Source organism: Megalobrama amblycephala, linkage group LG5, assembly GCF_018812025.1.
Source record: "Megalobrama amblycephala isolate DHTTF-2021 linkage group LG5, ASM1881202v1, whole genome shotgun sequence".
Lineage (NCBI taxonomy): Eukaryota > Metazoa > Chordata > Actinopteri > Cypriniformes > Xenocyprididae > Megalobrama > Megalobrama amblycephala.
Window position 1 is genome coordinate 520,623 of NC_063048.1, and position 21,007 is coordinate 541,629.

At 36.7% G+C, this 21,007-nt stretch overlaps 1 protein-coding gene across 3 annotated transcripts in view; it reads right to left on the bottom strand.

Moving 5' to 3' along the window:
- myt1lb (myelin transcription factor 1-like, b) overlaps positions 1–21,007 on the bottom strand; it is a 141,930-nt gene that overhangs the window by 78,237 nt on the left and 42,686 nt on the right. For all 3 annotated transcript variants that reach the window (XM_048190326.1, XM_048190325.1, XM_048190327.1), the window contains exons 2-4: positions 10,721–10,831; positions 9,016–9,064; positions 8,837–8,870 (exon numbers count right to left, since the gene is read on the bottom strand). In XM_048190326.1, coding sequence (XP_048046283.1) covers positions 8,837–8,870; positions 9,016–9,064 — 83 coding nt within the window. In that variant the 5' untranslated portion in view covers positions 10,721–10,831. The remainder of the gene's footprint in view (positions 1–8,836; positions 8,871–9,015; positions 9,065–10,720; positions 10,832–21,007) is intronic.

Below are 21,007 nucleotides of genomic sequence, written 5' to 3' on the forward strand. Positions count from 1 at the left end.
TTCCTGTCATTTCAGCTGAAAGGGATAAATTCATGCTGCTCAGTTCAAATCCCAAACCTAATCCCAATCCATGTCCTTCTGCCAGTGAAAATGTAAACATATAAAGGTCACCCCACTTCCAATAATAATTTCTCATTAATTTATCCAGATGTTTTATTTCGGAGGTTTTGGAGCCATCACCATATATTCTTATTAGTGTAATACAGTTGTTTTTACTATACTGGAGTAAAAATATATACTCTTTTTGCTTTAAGGTATAATGCAGCATTACAATGCATTAAATCTTATTGAGCCTTTATTTTCTATTATAATTCAGTTATAATTTTGTTTTCTTGATTTTAGATTTTGATGTGAAATAGGCCTATTCTGTTCAAATCCCAAACCTAATCCCAATCCACAAATCAATCAATCAATCAATCAATCAATCAATCAATCAATCAATCAATCAGTCTGTCGTCTTGTTTTGCTCTTGTTCATGCTTATGTTTAATGGTTTATTTTCAAGTTCATGTTTCATGTTTTCATTGCTATGTTTGTTATGTTTTCCATGTGAAGACTTCAGATGCAAAAGCCGCTAAGTGCCATCTGAAGTTTTCTTCTAAAATGAGCATTTTTATCAAGCATATATGTTTAGGGTCAGTAATTTCACTCTACTGGAAATGAAAAAGGACCTGTTAATTGCCATTAGAGTGAAATTACTGACCCTAAACATACAAGCTTGATAAAAATGCTAATTTTAGAAGAAAACTTCAGATGGCACTTAGAGGCACTGAAGTCTTCATGTGCTCCCTGTTATCATGTGTTCCTTTGTCCCCATGTGATCATGTCATGTGATTCCCATGTTCTGTCATTGTCAGTACTGTGAATGTATGTCAGTGTGGTGAGTTTGTTCATGTTCTTATCTGCCAAGCCGTGACTTTGTTTCTCTCGTATCGTGTGGATTTATGTTTGGATTCAGTAACTGCACTTGGGTTCGTTTGCAGACTTGTGTCCAGTGGACACTTGACTAGTTACACAATCAGAAAATGAAGCCTATTTTAGCCCCATTATGAGGTTTTTTCATCATGAAATTATTTTTATGACAGTTAAACAAGTTTTCTCTCCATCGTTTTTTTTTTTCTTTTTCTTCTATATTGCAGTAAAAATTATTATTATTTTATTTATTTATTTATTTTTTGCTTTGTGGTAACAATACAAATACAAAATGCAACACAAAACTAAAAGCATTAAGGTTTTCTTTAATCAAAATATTATTTCTTTCTCTTGATTTTTTACCTGGACATGCAACTGACCTATAAATGAAAGTATTTTTTCTTTAGAGTTTATTCTTGCATGCTGATTTGAATCTAGCTGGAAAGGAAGCACAATCACTCTGCACACAATTATTATTTTTTGTCACCGTGGTTACACGCCGCCTGTATAATTGCATGTCTGCTCTCATGGGGTACATGAGGTGGGTTTGGGGGTCAGGGCGGACAGGAGGGTGTAACTAATCTCCCTCATGATCACTACCTGTTCCTGTCACCACCCCCTCCTCTCAGTTTAGATCATTTTCTCATTCATCTTCTCGCCGTTCTCCTCACAGAGCCAAAGGTCTTCCAGACGAGTCGTTTGTCTGCAGAGGCTCCTGTAATTCCTGTGCTGATTGCTGCTACAAGAGCAAAGCCGTGTCAGTCATTCAGCCGGGAGTGAACTGAGCGCGGGCGAAGAGAAACTACTAATCTAGAATCTGAGTAGGCGGGATGTGAATCAGAGTAGAGACCTGAGAGTTTAGATCATTGCAACCTTTTGTGTTACACACTTCTAATAGCTGCTTTTTTCTAGCGCCAATGGAAGAATGGAACAAATATGTAAGATACAAAATGTTGAAAATGTGACAAAATACTTCCTTCTGCCACAGACTCAAATCTCAAGTTGACAGTTTAACAGTTGAGCCCAAGATCTGTTACTAATTCTACAACGTCACTTTAGTGTAACAAACAAACGTTGAGTCACTTCATTGAAACTCACTGTAATATGTAGAGTATTATGAGAGAGAGATGGACTAAACGAGTGTATTACCTGCATCTGACTGATATTCTATAGGTCAATCTTATATTCATAATCACAAAATCAGTTTGAATGTCAGTTTGCATGGCTGGAAAAACCTCTCAGACAATCAGATTTGAGAACCAGAACAAACTGTAATATATATATACAGTACAGTCCAAAAGTTTGGAACCACTAAGATTTTTAATGTTTTTAAAAGAAGTTTCGTCTGCTCACCAAGGCTACATTTATTTAATTAAAAATACAGTAAAAACAGTAATATTGTGAAATATTATTACAATTTAAAATAACTGTTTTCTATTTGAATATATTTGACAAAGTAATTTATTCCTGTGATCAAAGCTGAATTTTCAGCATCATTACTCCAGTCTTCAGTGTCACATGATCCTTCAGAAATCATTCTAATATGCTGATCTGCTGCTCAAGAAACATTTAATGTGTACAATGTACAAAATATTTGTGTACAAGATTTTTTTTCAGGATTATTTGATGAATAGAAAGTTCAAAAGAACAGTGTTTATCTGAAATCTAATCTTTTGTAACATTATAAATGTCTTTACTGCCACTTTTGATTGATTTAATGCATCCTTGCTGAATAAAAGTATTCATTTCTTTAATTTCTTTTCAAAAAAATAAAAATAAAAATTCTTACTGACCCCAAACTTTTGAACGGTAGTGTATAATGCTACAGAAGCTTTGTATTTCAGATAAATGCTGTTCTTTTGAACTTTCTATTCATCAAGGAATCCTGAAAAAAAAAGTACACAACTGTTTTCAACATTGAAAATAATCATAAATGTTTATTGAGCAGCAAATCAGCATATTAGAATGATTTCTGAAGGATCATGTGACACTGAAGACTGGAGTAACGATGCTGAAAATTCAGCTTTGCATCACAGGAATAAATTACTTTGTCAAATATATTTAAATAAGTACACAGTTATTTTAAATTGTAATAATATTTCACAATATTACTGTTTTTACTGTATTTTTAATTAAATAAATGTAGCCTTGGTGAGCAGACGAAACTTCTTTTAAAAACATTAAAAATCTTAGTAGTTCCAAACTTTTGGACTGTACTGTATATATATATATATATATATACACACACCCACACTGCATGTCAATGATATTTCCGCTGAAAACCATCAGTCTCAATACAGTGAAATGACTTTTGTTTTTTTATCACTCTAAATCAGTATAAGTGTAAACGCTTCTTAAATAATCAAAGTTTATTCAGGAAACGCTTCTTTGACATTGTATTTTTTACAGCATTTAGATTCAGTATTAACATACTGGCTTTCTTCTGCGCAAAATTAGAAAACCTCAATTGAATCTATTAACAGCTGGGGGTAATCACATGTTGTAGTAATAAAATAGAAAAAAAAAATCATCATACTTATTAAAATTAATCAAAATGTGCCTTATCTCATTGTCAGTTCAAATTAAACCCTGGGCCATGAGCTACAGAACGATGATAAGCTCTGCATGAGGTCTCAGAGGACACGTCACGTATGGTGACATTTCAGCCATGAACTACATTAGGAATCAATCACTGACGAACTGCTTACTGCAGGATAGAGAGTACTGCATATATACAGTATATATCAGTGGCATGACCTCAGTTTTTATTTAGTTTTAATTTTTATTTTCTTATAAATCAAATGTAAATTCACGTCTGTTACTTTTAACGTTGTCACATTTTTCTCGTTACATGAACATTACATCAAAGAAACCAAATACAATTCTATTTTTTATTTTTACATTAACAATGTCATTAATGTTCTATTTATTAAAACTAAGTCAATCTCATCAAGTTAGTGTTTTAAGAATTTTTACATTCCGAAATAATTACTAAAGGCAGTAACAATTTAACCCTCTATGGTACACAATATGATATCAATGAGGGAAAAATTATTTGTGGTGTTTTTTTCTGCTTAAAATTGTACACTAACAATATCAATAAACATTTTCATAAATTTTTTAATTATTTATTTTTTAAAAGTTCATTTAAAAGTCTCATTTTATTAAAAACAAACTAAAATAGACTATGTTGCCTGGAGGCAACAATGTACTATAGAGGTTAGACAATATATTTTATTAGTGTATTGATTTTCAGCTGTTCTTTTTAATATTCAACTTATTTCGGATCATCAGTCCTGCTCGGTAAACTCTCTTTAATTTCACCAAGCTGATTGATCACTAAAATCCCCACTGTTTTCAGGTTTTTCTTGTTTGATTTTGACGTGACATAAAGCGGTGATATCTAAGTGGGTGAGCTGTTTACTTACTTTTTAATTAGTCTTCCCATTAATGACTGTCAATTCAGACTGACGCACGTAACGAGCACGTAAACAAGAGGCGGGATTTATCACATAAACCAATCATATCCAATCATAACTGATCATATCCAATCATAGCGTGATGGAGGCATTGCCTTCTGTCACATGACTTTCCCCCATTCATTCTCTATTACACTTTAGGGGCTCTGTTCATTCTCTATGAGCCCAAGGAAGGCATGAGAGACATGGACTCCCACTGTAACTTATATATATATAACACAGTATGCAACAGTAAATGTGTCAGAGTAGTGCTTCACATGACCTCACTATGTTGTGTATTTATTAATCATTGCATATCTCAAATGAAATGTGAAGTCGAGCATATTGCATTGTGAGATACAATATTCTGCGCAGGTCATATACTGCAAATGCTGCTCCCCAACACAGTCAGAAACATTAGCAATACACTATTAAGTCAATGAGCAAATATTTTTATGAGACTGAAACATTAGCCCATAAACATCCTCTTGATCAAATGAGTGGCTTTGTTTTGCCTGCTGTACGTATTTATACTGGTCCTAAAGCAGAGGCGAATGGATTTAGGGAGAGTGCATACATTCAGAGTAAGTCACGGATGAGGAGCACACAGTACACATGCTTAAGCAAAGTGTCAAAAGGACTAATTAACATATTAATGATCCCACCTTAGCACTGCAGCTCCCGTTGGATAGTCAAAACACTTTGATAAGCATGCAAATGAGAACCCACCAGCTGAAGAAGAAATTATCTGAAGCGTGAAAGAGAAAGATAGAGGAACAGAGAGAGAGGGAGGCTGATAGTAATGATTGAACCGTTGTTTTATTTATCTTTAATTATCTGGTTAAAGCTGCCGGTGGAGGCAACATCACGGAGAGGGAGCAGGTGCACGGTAATGCAATCTTCACCTCCATCTTTTGCCACCTCTCATTCTCAGTCTTTCTTCTCAGAGATGCCAATCAATACAGCGGTGAAGCCAGCTGTCCATCAGACGTCCGGTGACAATCAAACTAGCTGTCAGATGCTGGAGTCAGATTTCCAGCGACGCTGGGATTCAGACGAGGGCTACTGAACATACAGCATGAAAAGATTTGATTCTTTGCCAGTAATGAAGAAGCTGAAGCGTAGAAGAACTAGATTTTTATACACTTTGCCATGCAGGTGTTCTGGATGGTTTTTAGTTTAACTTTTAGGCCAAAAATATAAACGTTCAACAGTAAATCCATCATCAGATTGTTTGCTGGCCATATGCATTTGGCACTAAGATACAAATACTCATGAATTATGAGTCTGAAAAACATTAGAGAGTATAAATATGTAAATAGCTCTGCTTACTAAATGCCTAGAAAGTTCCTCTGAAATGCACTTTGTATCACTAAGGGGGTAAAGAAACACATTTACGCCAAGCATTGACTTTAAATCCTAAATACCTAAAAGTATATTATGCATGAGCTCACATTACTTGATATATTACATTGACTACAATCTAAAATACCGATGTTGATCAAGTCCATGTTATGATATGCCAAAATTGCCAACTCTCCACCTATCCAGCAGAGGTTACGGTCACCGGTCTAAATGTGTTTACTAATTTTACATTTCTGCATCTGACAGACCAGATTTATTATAGTTACAGTAACTAAAACTAAAACTGTACAAACAACACATGTAAGGGATGGCGATGGTGATGATTTAACTGGGGTACGAGCGAGAGCGAGCGTGAGTGCAATCAGAACGGCAAATGAACGTCTCGTAATCCACTGTCTCCTCTCAAGAGTCTGTTTGGACAGCCGCCTTCATGTGACGCACATACAGCAGCGCATTAAAGCTCCAGATTAATAAAAAACACAATATACTGACCCGCGTTCTGTTTTCTATCATGCGCCGTGCACGTTTGTGATGACGTAAGATGAAGACAAATGCACCGGGGTTCCTCAGAATCAAGTCTGAAACTAGAAATCAAAATTCTTGTTTTTTTTTTTTACAGAATGTTACAGTGTCTATTATTAATGATTTATCTGTGCCCTAGTAATCTTTAACCAAAAACTCCCCTGTTCTCCTCATGATGTACGTCTATTCTCCACAACTGACTGCAAACTGACATCTTCCTACGATCCAATCAATTCCCAGCACAGAATCAAGTCCCGCCTACACATTTTTTTTCTCGTTCCAGAAGCAGTTTCACTCAGGTGTACATCACAATAGGGAAGAAAAGACTATCACAACTATTGCAACAACAAAAAAATGTGTACAAATTGTACCTTTAGGGGCACAACAGTTTGTCACTGGTGCAGTACCCTTAAAAGACACCTTTGTATATTATTTACCTGTAAAAGTTCATAGTAGTACCTTACATATACTACACTAAGGTACAAAAATGCCTCTTTTAGGGGTAAATAATATACAGAATTGTCCATTTTGAGGGTACTGCACCAGTGACAAGCTGTTGTACCCCTAAAGGTACTATTTGTGCACATTTGTTTCTGACAGGGTAACATTTAAATTAACGGCTTTATTAAGTCAAAAATATTATTTTTCATCACTGAACCAACCTATTTACACATCAATTTACGCAAACAAATCTCCACTTCAGCAGCACTTACATACACAAACTTAACAGCTTTATTCCTGTCTATACTCAGAAGGATTTTACAGAGGGGTTTGTTCATTCACAGCATTCGCCTGGTATATATTTAATATTACTATATATATCTATATTAATATAATTAATATAGATACTGTTTTTTTTTTGTATTTTCTGATTTATGAAGTGATAAAAAAAGATATGCAATATCACCTCCATAAAAACCTTTAACTTTAATATTTAACAGGAATTTGAACCTGTCTTTAATTATTTAGATATTATGGAAATGTATGCAAATGTGTGCATATTTAATTAGACAGTGCATTATTTGCTTATTTAAACAGAACGTTTCTGAAAACTTGTAATATAAGACAACTGTCTTAAAGGGGACCTATAATGAGCCTTTCACAAGATGTAATATCAGTCTCTGGTGTCTCCAGAATGTGTCTGTGAAGTTTCAGCTCAAAATCCCCCACAGATCATTTATTATAACTTGTCAAATTTGCCCCTATTTGGGTGTGAGCAAAAACGAGCAGTTTTTGTGTGTGTCCCTTTAAATGCAAATGAGCTGCTGCTCCCACCCCTTTCCAGAAGAGGGTGGAGCTACAAGAGCTCATGCAACAACAAAACAGGACAATCTCAGGCACTGAAAATGTCAGAAACTGTCAGTAGCGGTGTTCAGCTTGATATGTTTGAACCGGAGTCAGACAATGATGCCTACAGAGCCAGAGAATGCATGCTGCATGGAGACAGAACAGGTATAGTTTAGTTTAACCCTGTAAAGCCTGATATATTAAATAATAGTCAGAAAAATTGGAAGTTATTGAACCTATAGACAAATTAATAATAAAATATTACATTAAATAATCATGTTTTATGCTTTGTATCTTATTTGATACATCAAGCATTTATGAGCCATTATGAAAGTGAGAATATGGAGCTCACACTCTAGTGCAACAGGTTTTTTCCAGCAAAGTTTTAATCATATTGATTATGCATGTATCAAATATGATACAATAGGCTTTATAGGGTTAATTATGGTTATAACTCATGTTGTCATCTTGCTTTTATCCACTATTAGTACAAGCCTGTTGTAATGGACCCTGTCTGAATGATGGCCAGAACTTTACTGATGAGGTTTATGAAGTTTATTCTACATCACACAAAAGATGAAGCGTCTGTTTTCACTCCAGAAAATCAACAACAAAACACCTCAATCGCTTATGAGACATTATTGTAGCTACAGCTGCTCCGGCCTGGAGAAATAGCGACAGTGTACAATCGCTCAGGGCGGGGTCTATGCTAATACGGCGGAGTCCGTCAGCAGTCATGGGAGGGGCTTGAGAAAACTGATGTCACTTTGTACAGAATCTGCTTGTCCTGAGACACTGCTTATGATTTATGGGAATTAAAAAAAGGAGCTGGTGGATTTTTATCACTAAAGGCTGGTTGTGTTCACACACTGCCAACACACATTTATGTCCAAACACCATGTAAAAGTGAATTTTGAATAATAGATGTCCTGCACCATTCTTATTTATCTGTGGAAGTATGGTGATATATTAGTTAAATCTTTACCCTACTCACCGACCTTAATTTATGTTAACCAGAGGTCTAAAGTTCTCACATAGAGTCACATCAGTTTAGAACAACTTTTAAACCAAAGTTTGAAAAAAGTATTTTCCTTGCTTTATTCTCGGCTCCTAAAGGAATTGGCCATTGGTCATTCTATGGCGATACAGTTGCAGCTTAGCAAAGTGACACTATTCTATCATCACCCAAAAGGATAGGACAGATGGACAGAAAACAGGAGAACAGGAAAGCGTGATCACAACACTGCTTACTGGCAGCATTACGCAGGTAAAGAGCTCTTTGCCAACACTGACCTGAACAACTCTTGTATGGCTGGCTCCAGGGGAACTGTGAAAAAAGACACAAAGAGAGACGTGAGAGGTCAGTTGAAAGGGCAAAAAAAGATTAGATTATCACTCAAACAAAAGGCCGGTCTGAGCGTATCGCCACATTACATCTGTGTGTTCTGTGTAAGTGACAGAAAGCAGAATACCTTTTGAGCGTGTGCAATGGTGCTTCTCATCTGCTACATCCACCTCCATCTGCAGAGAGACACAAACACAATCAACATTTCATTTTTTATGTCAGCCTATATGTATGACAGTGATGTGTGTGTTTTAATGTCACAGTAAATGTGAAAGGTGATGTTAACATACTTAAACTGAGAAACTCATGTACACATATATTTAGGGGACCTGTTATCATAAATAAATGCATGGTTGCAAGTTAAAAATTCTAATTTATTGATTTAATGTTATGATCACCAGTTGGAGTGCCCTAGTTAGTCACTAGAGGGCACTCCAACCCAGACTGTTCCTCAGCACACTTTTGAACTTCATTTCCCATAACCCACTTCCCGGACTCATTATCCCTTCATTGCACCCAGCTGCGTCCTTGTCATGTATTGCACTGAGACAAGAAGGTAAGATCCAAATGCAGTTTTAATCAGTCAATCCAAAATCATAATCCATCCAGGCCAGGGTCAAACAGTCCATACATGAAACAGGAAACCAAAACAGAGAAGCAGGAATACAGAAGTGCACGTAACACAAATTAACACTTGACAAACAAAGGCAGAAACAACTCAGAATAAATAGACAGACGCTAATGACAAAACTCAAGACAGCTGGGTGCAATGAAGGGATAATGAGTCCGGGAAGTGGGTTATGGGAAATGAAGTTCAAAAGTGTGGTGAGGAATAGTCCGGGTTGCCCTCTAGTGGCTAACTAGGGCACTCCAACTGGTGATCATAACATTTAATTAAACCTTTTAAGACACAGCTGATGATAATTAATCACAGAAACCAAGGAAAGTGAAACTGAACAGAGCAGGGAAACAGGAACTAAAGGAAACAGAACACAATATCAAAATAAACCTTTTAAGTTGCAAACGCTATAGTTCTGTTGACATCATAATGTTAATATTGTGTAATACTTTAATATTGTGTTATTTAAACTGAAATTTCTGCATTAGCTATTTATTTTTTAAAATAATAAGTTGTAGTAATTTGTCTTGGGCAGTGGATTTCTAGTTCCCATCATTCTTTGGGACTGGATAAGGAGAATAAGTCTTGAAATTTTGTGTTATTTTAAACATTTTAGTAAAGAAAAAGACCTGCTCAATGTTCAGTGTTGTTGTGTTTGACTTAGTGCTTGTTGTTATGGTTGTGGCTTCATTGATTGCTGTGAGATTTTTCATTTTTACTTACATTAAATTTAAAGAGAAACAAGCTACATTTAGCCTATGCTATGATCTGAAATAGAAAGGATCAATGCTGAAGTTGGTAGGAACAACTTAATATTTGTGTACAGTCAGCTTAAAAATGTGTTTATGCTACCAGTTATTAAGTTCCTTTAACTAAAAGGAGTTGGTTGAACATCATTGTGTAAGTTGTCATAACTAAAAAAGACTGATGCAAACTGTTAGGTAAGTCATTGTTAACTGTAAGTCATTGGTAGGTTGTCTTCGTGAAAAGTGTTACATAGTTGTTCTGTAGCACGAAAAATTCATTTGAAAATGTTCAAAGCATCCGGACCAGCTCAAAACAGCAGGGCGGGACTATCTGTTTGCCCGACCAATGGCAGATGAGGGGCGTGTTCAGAAAGGAGTCATGACTTTGTAAGTCTGTTCGGTGTTGCTTCTGTTTACTGTGCAGGAGTCTATGGACAGACAGACAGAGAGAGAGCTTGCAGTGGTACCTGATGTAATTGCCGGTTTAATTGCTCTTTGGTTCAGACCTCTGTTTGCCCCACGGCCCTCTATGTTAGACGACTGATAAGAGGTCACTACACCTCCTCCAATTTCATTTTCTGAAACATGAAAAAAGATATAAACTTGTAATTATAGACATAAATGAGCATGCAAATCACATTTACACTGAGAGGCATGCAGCGACGTAGCAGCTTTAATATCTTCCCCGTGTGCATGTATTCAAGTGAAAAATCAATGGTAAATTTGGACCCTTCTAAAGCTCATGAGCAATATCACCCCACTTCCTATAGAATACGACAGATTCAGCTAAATGTGTCTTTCTCCAGAGAAGTAAGCAATTGAGAGAGAGGAACTGCCTTTCATTTCACATTCAAGAGCAAAAAAACACGAGTATTCATGCTGTTTTTCCAATGATGATCATGATTTACAGTTTTTAAGAGAATTTATTTTATAAAATTTTACCAATAATAATAAAAAAAGATATTTCACATGATTCATCTTTTTGTTCAAAACATAATCAGAAATGACTACAGACCCCATAAGGTCATGATATCCCATTCTTTCACAAATCTCACTGTCTTGTGTTCATTTTTCCATACCAGCAGCATTAGGCACATTAAATATCTCTTCTTCATCATGTTTGCCACAAAACACGTCTTTTTCTAGGTTGTGAAGTAGAGCTCAGCTACGGTCCGATGTTGACAGAGAAAACATTCTGAGGAAGATGAGGAACTCAAACAGCTCTTGTGTGTTTGGCTGTATGAAGGGAGGATCTTGTGTGCTGAAACTGGAGCAGATACAAACAAATTTGGAGCAGTGGCGTTTGATTTTTTCGAGCCTCTGTTGTGCGGCTGCATTCAGAGACACTAATTAAAAGCAGTGAAGCGGGCGGTAACAAACGATGTGTTAGTGGTGCTGCAGTGGAGTGTGGTGGGACAATGAAGGGCCCCTCCGGGAGCCTGAGAGCACGCTTCAAATCTGAGCCGCGAGACTCCTGCCAGTGTTCCTCGATGAAAACACCTCAGAAGCACGGCTTTAAACACATTTCATAAAATGAAATAAAATAATTGATAAAAAATCTTGTTTTTCCTTTACATTTTGGGGTGAATTGTTTTTATGAGATTGCTCAATGCAGCAACATGTTTGGCTTGCCGACTAAACACAACTTCCCATACGGTTGTAACTATAGAGGAGCAGACGGATGGAGGTTTACACATCAATGTACACTACTGTTCAAAAGCACAGGGAAGGTGAGATTTCTTTATGTTTTTGAAAGAAGTCTCTTCTGCTCAGCAAGGCTGTGTTTGTTTGATCACAAATGCAGTAAAAACAGTGAAATTGTGAAATATTATTCCAGTGTAAATCAGCTGTTTTCTATGTGAATATATAGTAAAGTGTAATTTATTCCTGTGATCAAAGCTGAATTTTCAGCATCATTACTCCAGTCTTCAGTGTCACATGATCCTTCAGAAATCATTCTGATATGATGATTTGCTGCTCAAGAAACATTTATGATTATTATCAGTGTTGAAAACAGTTGTTACAGCTGTACTGTCACCTTTGATCAATTCATTGTGTCCATTGTGTATTAATTTCTTTAAAAAAATAAAAATAATAAAAATTATTACTAATCTTGAAAATTTGTTTACCCTGTGGTGCTCTTTGGTCATTTTTGACTGAAAAATGTTACTTGTTTGTTTGTTTGTTTGTTTTAGAATTCTTTACTTCATCAGAAAGGTATGACACGTTAAAGGTTACACACACACACACACACAATCATGGACATGATTCAAAAAGGTTAAAAGGTCCAGAAAATAGTCAAACTTGAGCTCCTCGTGGTCAAAAATGAGCATGTTGGAAATCAATGGGAAATAGATTGTGCCCAAATAAAATCTTACTGAAAGCTCATTGTTTGAGATATCAACCTCAGATTTGGAACACGACTTGTTTAGATTTATGGCTTTGAATTGGAAAATATGTTTTGGAAAATATAGATTTCATATATTTTTTTATAAAAATAAACTTTATGTCTCAATAACTCTATGACACTTTATTTCACATTTCTTTTTTCTCCCCCCCCCCTCCTCTTTCACTTCAGCAATAATCTCTCAAGTGTCATCTTTAAACAGAGACCAAAATTAAGTCTGTGCTTTAAAGCATTCAAGATTTATGACAGTTTACGTTGGAAATGTAATCTGCAGGTCTATAACGGGTAAGAAATGTATTATTACAACTGCATAAATATCACTTAGTACCATAGAATCCTCTAAAAATATTTTTAAAATAAATACTATTAAATTAAAAACATTATCGAACTAAAATCTAGTACATTCATTTCACTGAAATAAAAAAATCTGTCATTTTTGACTGGCACATGAAGAGCACCCGAGGGTTAAAATAACAAGCGAACGAACTAACGAATCAAACACTGCCACATTAAAATAAAACACATGAAGTCAATATAAACGCATTCATATTAATAAGCAGTTCTACTACTTATTCATGCTGATTTTGGCCTTATAATTGATTCCACAGAAAACCTCAATCTTGTGAATGAACTGAGAGCACAATCTCCACACTACAACACAACAAACACCTTCAGGGATTCCAATTAGAATTTGACTGAACTTATTAGAATGAGTTAATGAGCCAAATGCCATTTATTCCAGTGAGGTGTTGTGGTCCACTAACTAATCAAGATCTTGGGAAAACATCTGATCGAGACCCATGGAATGCAGAATTCAGTAAGAATAAACCAGAAAACCACATATAGACAGTAACAGAATCAGAGAATAAATCAGTAATAAAAATAAAAATATTGTGATAGTGTTGATCAAGGGAACCGCAGTGACCTCTCCATCCTGAAGTTCGAGATTAGACTGAACAAAATCACCACAGAATGAAACATGATCATTTAACAACAACAAAGATGAATGTGATATCTTCTATACTATACGATATCTATACTATCTGACCCTAAAGACATCACAGCAGACCTCCAATCATATCAACAGAAAACATGACTGCTATTAATTCACAATGGACTGCATATAAACAAGACAAAACAAGCCATGCACACCAGAGAAGATGATTATCAGTGAATAAGTGTCAGTCTGACACATCTGATACCTTTATGGTGTTTGTTCAGAGCTTGACAGCCACGGTCACTTTTACTTTCATTATATGAAATAAGCAGTGTGAACATGCTGTCCAACATGACACGAGGGTTTGTGAATGATGACAGAATTTCAGGTGAACTACTTCTCACTCACTTACATCAGTTGTGACCCAAATGACTCAAGAACGATGTGCTCTACACCGCATGACATTTATAAGGTTATTCTGTGACCGTTACATGCGTGAAGTGACCAACATTTCACATTTGGTTCAACTTCTTCTTGTTGGGTTTCACTGTGAACACTACTTGCACTATTTATTCTACAAAACGGCATAGTGCATAAGCATGCAAAATAGGACAAACATAGTGATAAACTGTGTCAGAAATCACCTCTTTCCTCTTATGCAAACTTAACATCTCGAGAATGATATGTATGTGAGGGTCGTGCTGATAGAATTGTCCCGTTTGATTTTTTGTTTTTTGGATTTGTAAAAGTTTTTTTAAATATTTCCATGACAGATTTTTCAAGATAAATAATTTAATAATTACTGAAGCTTGCCAGTTAACTAAGTGTCAAATGACTATTAACCCTGTAAAGCCTGATATATGAAATAATAATATTTGGAACCGTTTACTGAACTTTTTTTTTAGACAAAATCTACAAATTCCCATTTGTTTTTTGTTGTTGAGCATCTCATTTGATACTCACATTTTAACATGATTTTTCTAAAAATGATGTATGATAATCAAGTAAATCTAAGTTGCTTCAGCTAAGTTCCTCATGGGGACCAAAAATATCCCAACAAGGATATTGCCATCTTTGAGGATATTTTGTCTCCATAGCGTAGGGTTTACCTGCACACACACACACACACACACACACACACACACACACACACACACACACACACACACACACACACACACACACACACACACACACACAATTATTTCAGTAAAGTGTTTAATGAAACAGCGTGTGAGAGGTCTTGTTTGTGAAGACATCTGAGGTTCTTTTATGTGAGGATGTGAGGAATCGTCTGTCTAAATCACGTCTGTGTAAACAGGGAGTGTAGAGATCGTCTTAATTAGAAGGTGTTTTCGAATAATATTTTGGGAATCCCTTTGCTGAAACACATTTATGTCTATTTTTCACAATCTAGGACTGATTTTCTTCTGAAGGCCTTTAACATTCAGCTTTAAAACATTTCTTTAAACAGGGTTCCCACAGTCAGTTTTCAAATGAGGGTTTCCAGATCTGGAAAAGACAAAGAAGTTGATGAAATCTTGAAATTTCTGCATTTAAAAAAGAAAAGAGAAGGGAAAAAAAAGCTGCTTTTATTCAAATCTGACACAACCTGAATGCATTAATTTATACAACAAAACTATTTTTATGCATTAAATCAGGTAAAAGTTGCTCTTTAAGATGAGAATAAAATAAAGATTATTGGAGTATGTTTTACTGTACTATTCCAGCCTTTCTACTTCAACATTTGAATGTGTTACTGGCCATTCTGAAATTTACTAACAATTTCGAAGTGAAGTAAATCCCACATCAAATTTTTTCAGTGTATTTGCATTATGGGATTGCCTTCTCCATGAACGCTTCCTTAATTTAGCCAAAATTTAATTTGCACATATCCATGGGATCACATTTGCATCACATTCTGTTCTTGCAATTTCCCCTAAATTACGTTTCTAATCAGCCACCGTAATGCTGATTCTCTGAGAGTCCTCTGACCCACCTTATCCTTATTCAGCCTGTAAACGTGTCACTCCACGATGCCTGTGTGTAGCGCGGTGCTTTTCCCGAGCAGTGATGCGGCGCCACAGTCTGCGGGAGCCGTCATTCACTCGCGGTGCAATTACCACACGCTCGCAATCGGCCGCACAATGCTGGGACGGCCGGGAAATTCAGGTGAAAGATGCCAGGCAGCAATCAGCGGGAGAGAGCGAGGCCATTTTCTTTCATTTGGCATCAAACGGCAGCACCAGGCCCTTAATTACACGCCAAGTGTCAGGCCGGCCAGCTGAATGCCTTATTATTCCGCCGAGCTGCGTTCAATTCAGTTTTGTTCTGATAATCCTCAGAGAATGGAGCAAACGGAGGCTTGAACCATAACAAAGAGAGAGTCATAACAGAGCGAGAGAGACTTGACTGCGCTGAGGGTGATTTATGTACGCTAGTGAAAGCACACAGAGGGTCCGTCATATTCCCCTGAAATCAGCTCCAGCTCCGACAAAACAGTTGAGAGATGCAGGAGTGTACGTGCTTTAACCGCGTTCCCTCAACCATCACGGGACCTTCAGACGGCTGTCATTCAGAGCGAGCAGTTACAAAGAGCACTGAACGTGACTGTGTTTGTGTTTCATGTCTTTTATTTTCACGTTTTGTGATCATGTGATCATGTCTTGATTGGTGTTCATTAGGGTCAGGTGTTTCTTGTTATGTCATTAGTCGTTCCCTGCATCTGCCTTAAATAGTATTGAATATTAGTAATGTCACATACTATTTAGGATGGATAGTAGGGATGCCACAATTCTCAATATAATATTGAACCGTTCGGTACGACATCCACGGTTCAATACGCGCTTGTGAATTGCGTTTTTTTCGGTTTTACGTTTAAATAATTTATGTGCGTTTTATTTCTCTCCGAATTGACTGTTTGTGTGTGCCTGTAAGTCTACGAGTACTCCTCCCCGCGAGTAAATATTCAATCACTATGCTCTAAAGTTAGGGGGCGCTGAACCTTCATTCCACACTTTAACATGGCGAGCGGCGGGGAAGTGAGGCTACAGTACGAGGAAGCGCCGGCGTCTTTCAAATCCGTGGTGTGGAGACATTTCGGTTTTGCCGTTGAGTATAATCAAAGACTATAGAATAACACAAGACGCGTCACTCGTATTGTTTTGAATGGGAGAATGTGAAACGCGCAATATGGTGGAATAAGTACCGCCTTCTAAATAAGAGCCAATCGCTGACTGGTAAAGTCATCGCGTCACTGCAGCGGCCGTTAGAATCACCGGTTTCTATAGAAACAGCCAGACGAGTGTCTCCGAAATGAGGCACAAGAGACGCGCATTTAGGTCTGCGCATGCGCATTAGCTTGATCCAGCCTGAAAAGTACAGATTTTTTGTCATGATTCCAGCGTTTGAGAAAAAAAATAAAATAAAATGAGGCAGTTGTTGTCAGATTTTATTGGTGATTTCAAATATTAAATTTAATCGAAAGCTTGGTAAACAGCTTTGGAGAATTTGTTTGTACAGTTTGTACATGGGCTACCAACAGCTGTGAGATGTCAGTGTTAATTTTAAAATAAAAAAATATTTTATATTATACAATACACTAGAAACTAGTGGACTTTTCTTTGCTTTTAAATAAAATAAAGGAGTATTGCAATAAATCGTTTTTACTTTTTCTACTAACCTCTTACTGTTCCTATTGCCTAAGCATAGAATAACAAACTGAACCGAACCGAACCGAAAACCGTGGTTAAAAAACCGAGGTATGTATTGAACCGTGGGCTAACTGTATTGTTGCATCCCTAATGGATAGTATGCACTTCGAGACGCAGGCATTGTGTATAAATTGTTTCCATTGTATCTCGTCTAGTGATGGGAGAAACGAAGCTTTTGCATATGTTTTATTGAAAGTTAAATCTATCAAATGCAATTAACTAATCATCTAATAACAACCCAGTCTCATTAGAAAAACGTACCTGTGGGAACGCGAGTCGCAAAATACTTACCAATACGTACATATCACCAAAGAATAACAAGAAGTGATGCTCAATAGAACGTTCCATTGCAGCACCGGCGCCCGCTAGGTCTGAAATATATTGTTCGCTGCAAACATGATGATCTTAAATTTATTAATTATTAATTTACTATTAATAACTGTGTAAAGTTGCATAAAATGGAAATACTCAGTAAAGTAGGCTAACTACATTACCTCAGATGGATGAATGGTTGGATTCCACAACTGGTAAAATAAACATATATAAGACAATACAGCATTTACTGTAGGATTATACAATTTACTGGTGACTTCATTTAAAAACTGTTCTATTGCGCTTCTGATTTGACAGTGAAATTTGCAGATTTTGGGTGCGTAATGCTGCGTTCACACCGAACGCGTCTGGGGTGTCTGAGGCGTCTGATTTACATGTTAAGTCAATGTAAACGCGCGTCTAGGTGTCCTGCGGCGCGAATCAAGCGTCTAGCGCGCTGCGAATCGGCCGTTGATGCGCGAATGGCGCGGCGCGAATTGAGCGTCTGACGCCCAAACGCCCGAGTTGAAAATTCTGAACTTTGGCGTAAATTCGCGGCGCGTTAACCAATCAGGGACTCTGCTTTGATAGTAGTAACGTGTTTATGATGTGATCAGTGGTGGAGACCAGAACAAAGATGTCGCTGTGTGGCCACCCTGAGCTCTATGATGTGTCATTATATTTTTATCGAGACAGGAATAAAAAGGACCTTGCCTGGAAGAGAATAAGCGAAGAAATCGGACAATCTGGTTAGTTGTAAAACTTTTTGCATGATTTTAGCCGTTGATACTAGCCCACCTTCTAGCTAGCAAAAGTCGGCCGGCATAACCGAGTTAAATTGCTGCTACAGGTTTCCAACTGACGAGATTATGTGTTTATTCAGAGGATCTGTGTTGAAAGAGATGAAAGCCCCTCCCATGACGCGAATTCGCGTCTGAACCATAGACTGTAAAAAAATATGGACGTAGTGTCCGTGACGTCACCCATAGAGTTCTGAACATCAGTTTTGACGCGCAAATGAGGCCGCGGCCATCTTAGCAGCGCATCACCGCACGTCACTCCCGGATAACCGAAAATGGGCAAAGAGGCGAGACGTAGTTGTAGCCCATGCGACTTGTTGCTGAAACCACGCCCGCCTAGCATATCTATCTTAGATACTATCTAAAATATTAATAAAGATAACAATACCATTAGAAAGTACTAAAGGTTTACTGTCAATCTACGGTGTTTTTAAGATAACGTTATAGATGCTCTAACACCAGTAGGCTAATTAATTTGTGTAGGGTGTGCAAATAACACAAAAAAATCAAATGGGACTTCATACCTTTAATGAAATAGAGATCGCGAGATGAATCCAATCCGTTGCACTTGTATAACTCTCAAATGTTCTCTCAAACTAATGAGCACGTTCCCAAAGTATAATTTTTCAAAATAATGCAGCAGTTTTAGTTATATCCAAGCAGTGCTGTCGGAGTTGTATATCCTCCTGGTATTGATTGTAAATCTCAGGAACAAAACTTTCAGCCAATGACACGACAATCCAACAACGTGTGTTCCGCATGCGAGCACATGTACACAGACTGACATCTGTCTCGAGTATGCAGCAAGCCATATATTGTATAAAATAATCCAGAAAAAAAGGCACAAATACGGCTGAGATGCCAAATTCAGTGGCTGAAATGAGCAGCTGAGGTAACATGACGGCTCACAGACAGCAGCGCAATCTACCTGTCACTCAAGTGACCACGCCCTTAATCAGTGGTGTAGTCTAGTTTTTTGTAGTGAGTATACTGTGATTTTTCCCTCACAGCCTCACACCCGTCCCAGATCGACACCCCATAAGCACTGCCACACTCTCTAATGAATATAGTATTGAATTTAGAGCATTCTGAAAGACTTAAATCTGGGCAAACAAGACTTTAACATCCAATGACATTTACAGCTGAAGAGACCTGATGATTTTCTACTGTTTAGTGTCAGTCACCATCTAACTCAGCCAGTTGAGATAGCCTTCGATGTTATATGAATATGATCCCTGGATCATAGGTTTTATCAGCTGGCAAGTTTAAAAGCACATTTAAGAGTGCAAATTGCAACTATTATTACAAAATGCTGGGTTAAAAACAACCCAAGTTGGATTGAAAATGGACAAACCCAGCAATTGGGTTGTTTTAACCCAACTATTGTGTAAAAATTGCTGTATTGCTTGCTTAAAATGAACCCCAAATAGGTTGGAAATTTACATTTATGAATATTAAATATAATAATTGAACAATAAACACTTAAATAGTTTATTAATAAATGATCACCTTTTGATTATTATTGTTGCCTCTATAATTGTGTCTGATTTTTAATTTCCAATCTATTTTGGGTTCATTTCAAGCCAGCCATATAGTAATTTTTAAACAATAGCTGAGTTAAATAAAACTACCCAGCAAGTTGGGCAAACATTTAACCCAACTGCTGGGTTAAAACAACCCAATCCATTTTCAACCCAACTTTGGTTGTTTTTAACCCAGCATTCTTTCCATTATTGTAACAATAATGGAAAGATGAGGCTTATCAGCATGTCACAATATAACCCCGTTTGGACTTTATTTTCTGTTTTTCTGTAGTTTTTCTGTGATTTCCTGCCAATCTGTCATTATATTTATGCATTTAAATCACTAACTTGAAATTCGATTCAATATCAGTTATTTTGGATATAGCTACATAACAAATTTGCTCAAGAAAAAAAAAAAAAAAAACTCAACTAATGCTGTAAATGGGAATCATTTGGTACTACATTAATATTGAAGGTTAAAATGAAGTGATTTGTATACAAATTTAAACTACACTTGAGGAAATTTTTTTGTAAAAATAAAGTAGGCCTACTAACTTTAAAATTATCCAATTCGTTTTTTGAAATATAAATGGTGGCTGTCAACTTGATGGATTTTATTCAAACATTCATTAGGCTATTGAAGAACATTAAAAATTATAATTAGGCCTAATATGTAATGTGCATATATTTAGCTGAATGCTCCTCTCTAGAGTTCACTTTTCTAGCTGATTAATGAGTTTATGGTCACTGAATATGTTTGTTCTGAGGTAAATGTGACGTTACGTGACATTGTTTACAAGCTGTTATAATGTCTTTCCGCGGTTAAAACACTGATTACGCGAATACACGAGACATGATATAGATTTAGTTAAGTTGTTCTGTATATTTTAACATAACGTTACCTTCGGAGGTTCATTCATGTTTATTTCGCGCTGTAACTGGTATTAAAGCAGAGAAGAGGATCAGTTCACGGGCGCTTCATGCTGCCGCTTCTCTTGAACTGAAGAGGTGCTACAGCGGTCACGACACATTGAAGAGCGCCAAAACGGTATTTGTGTTTTT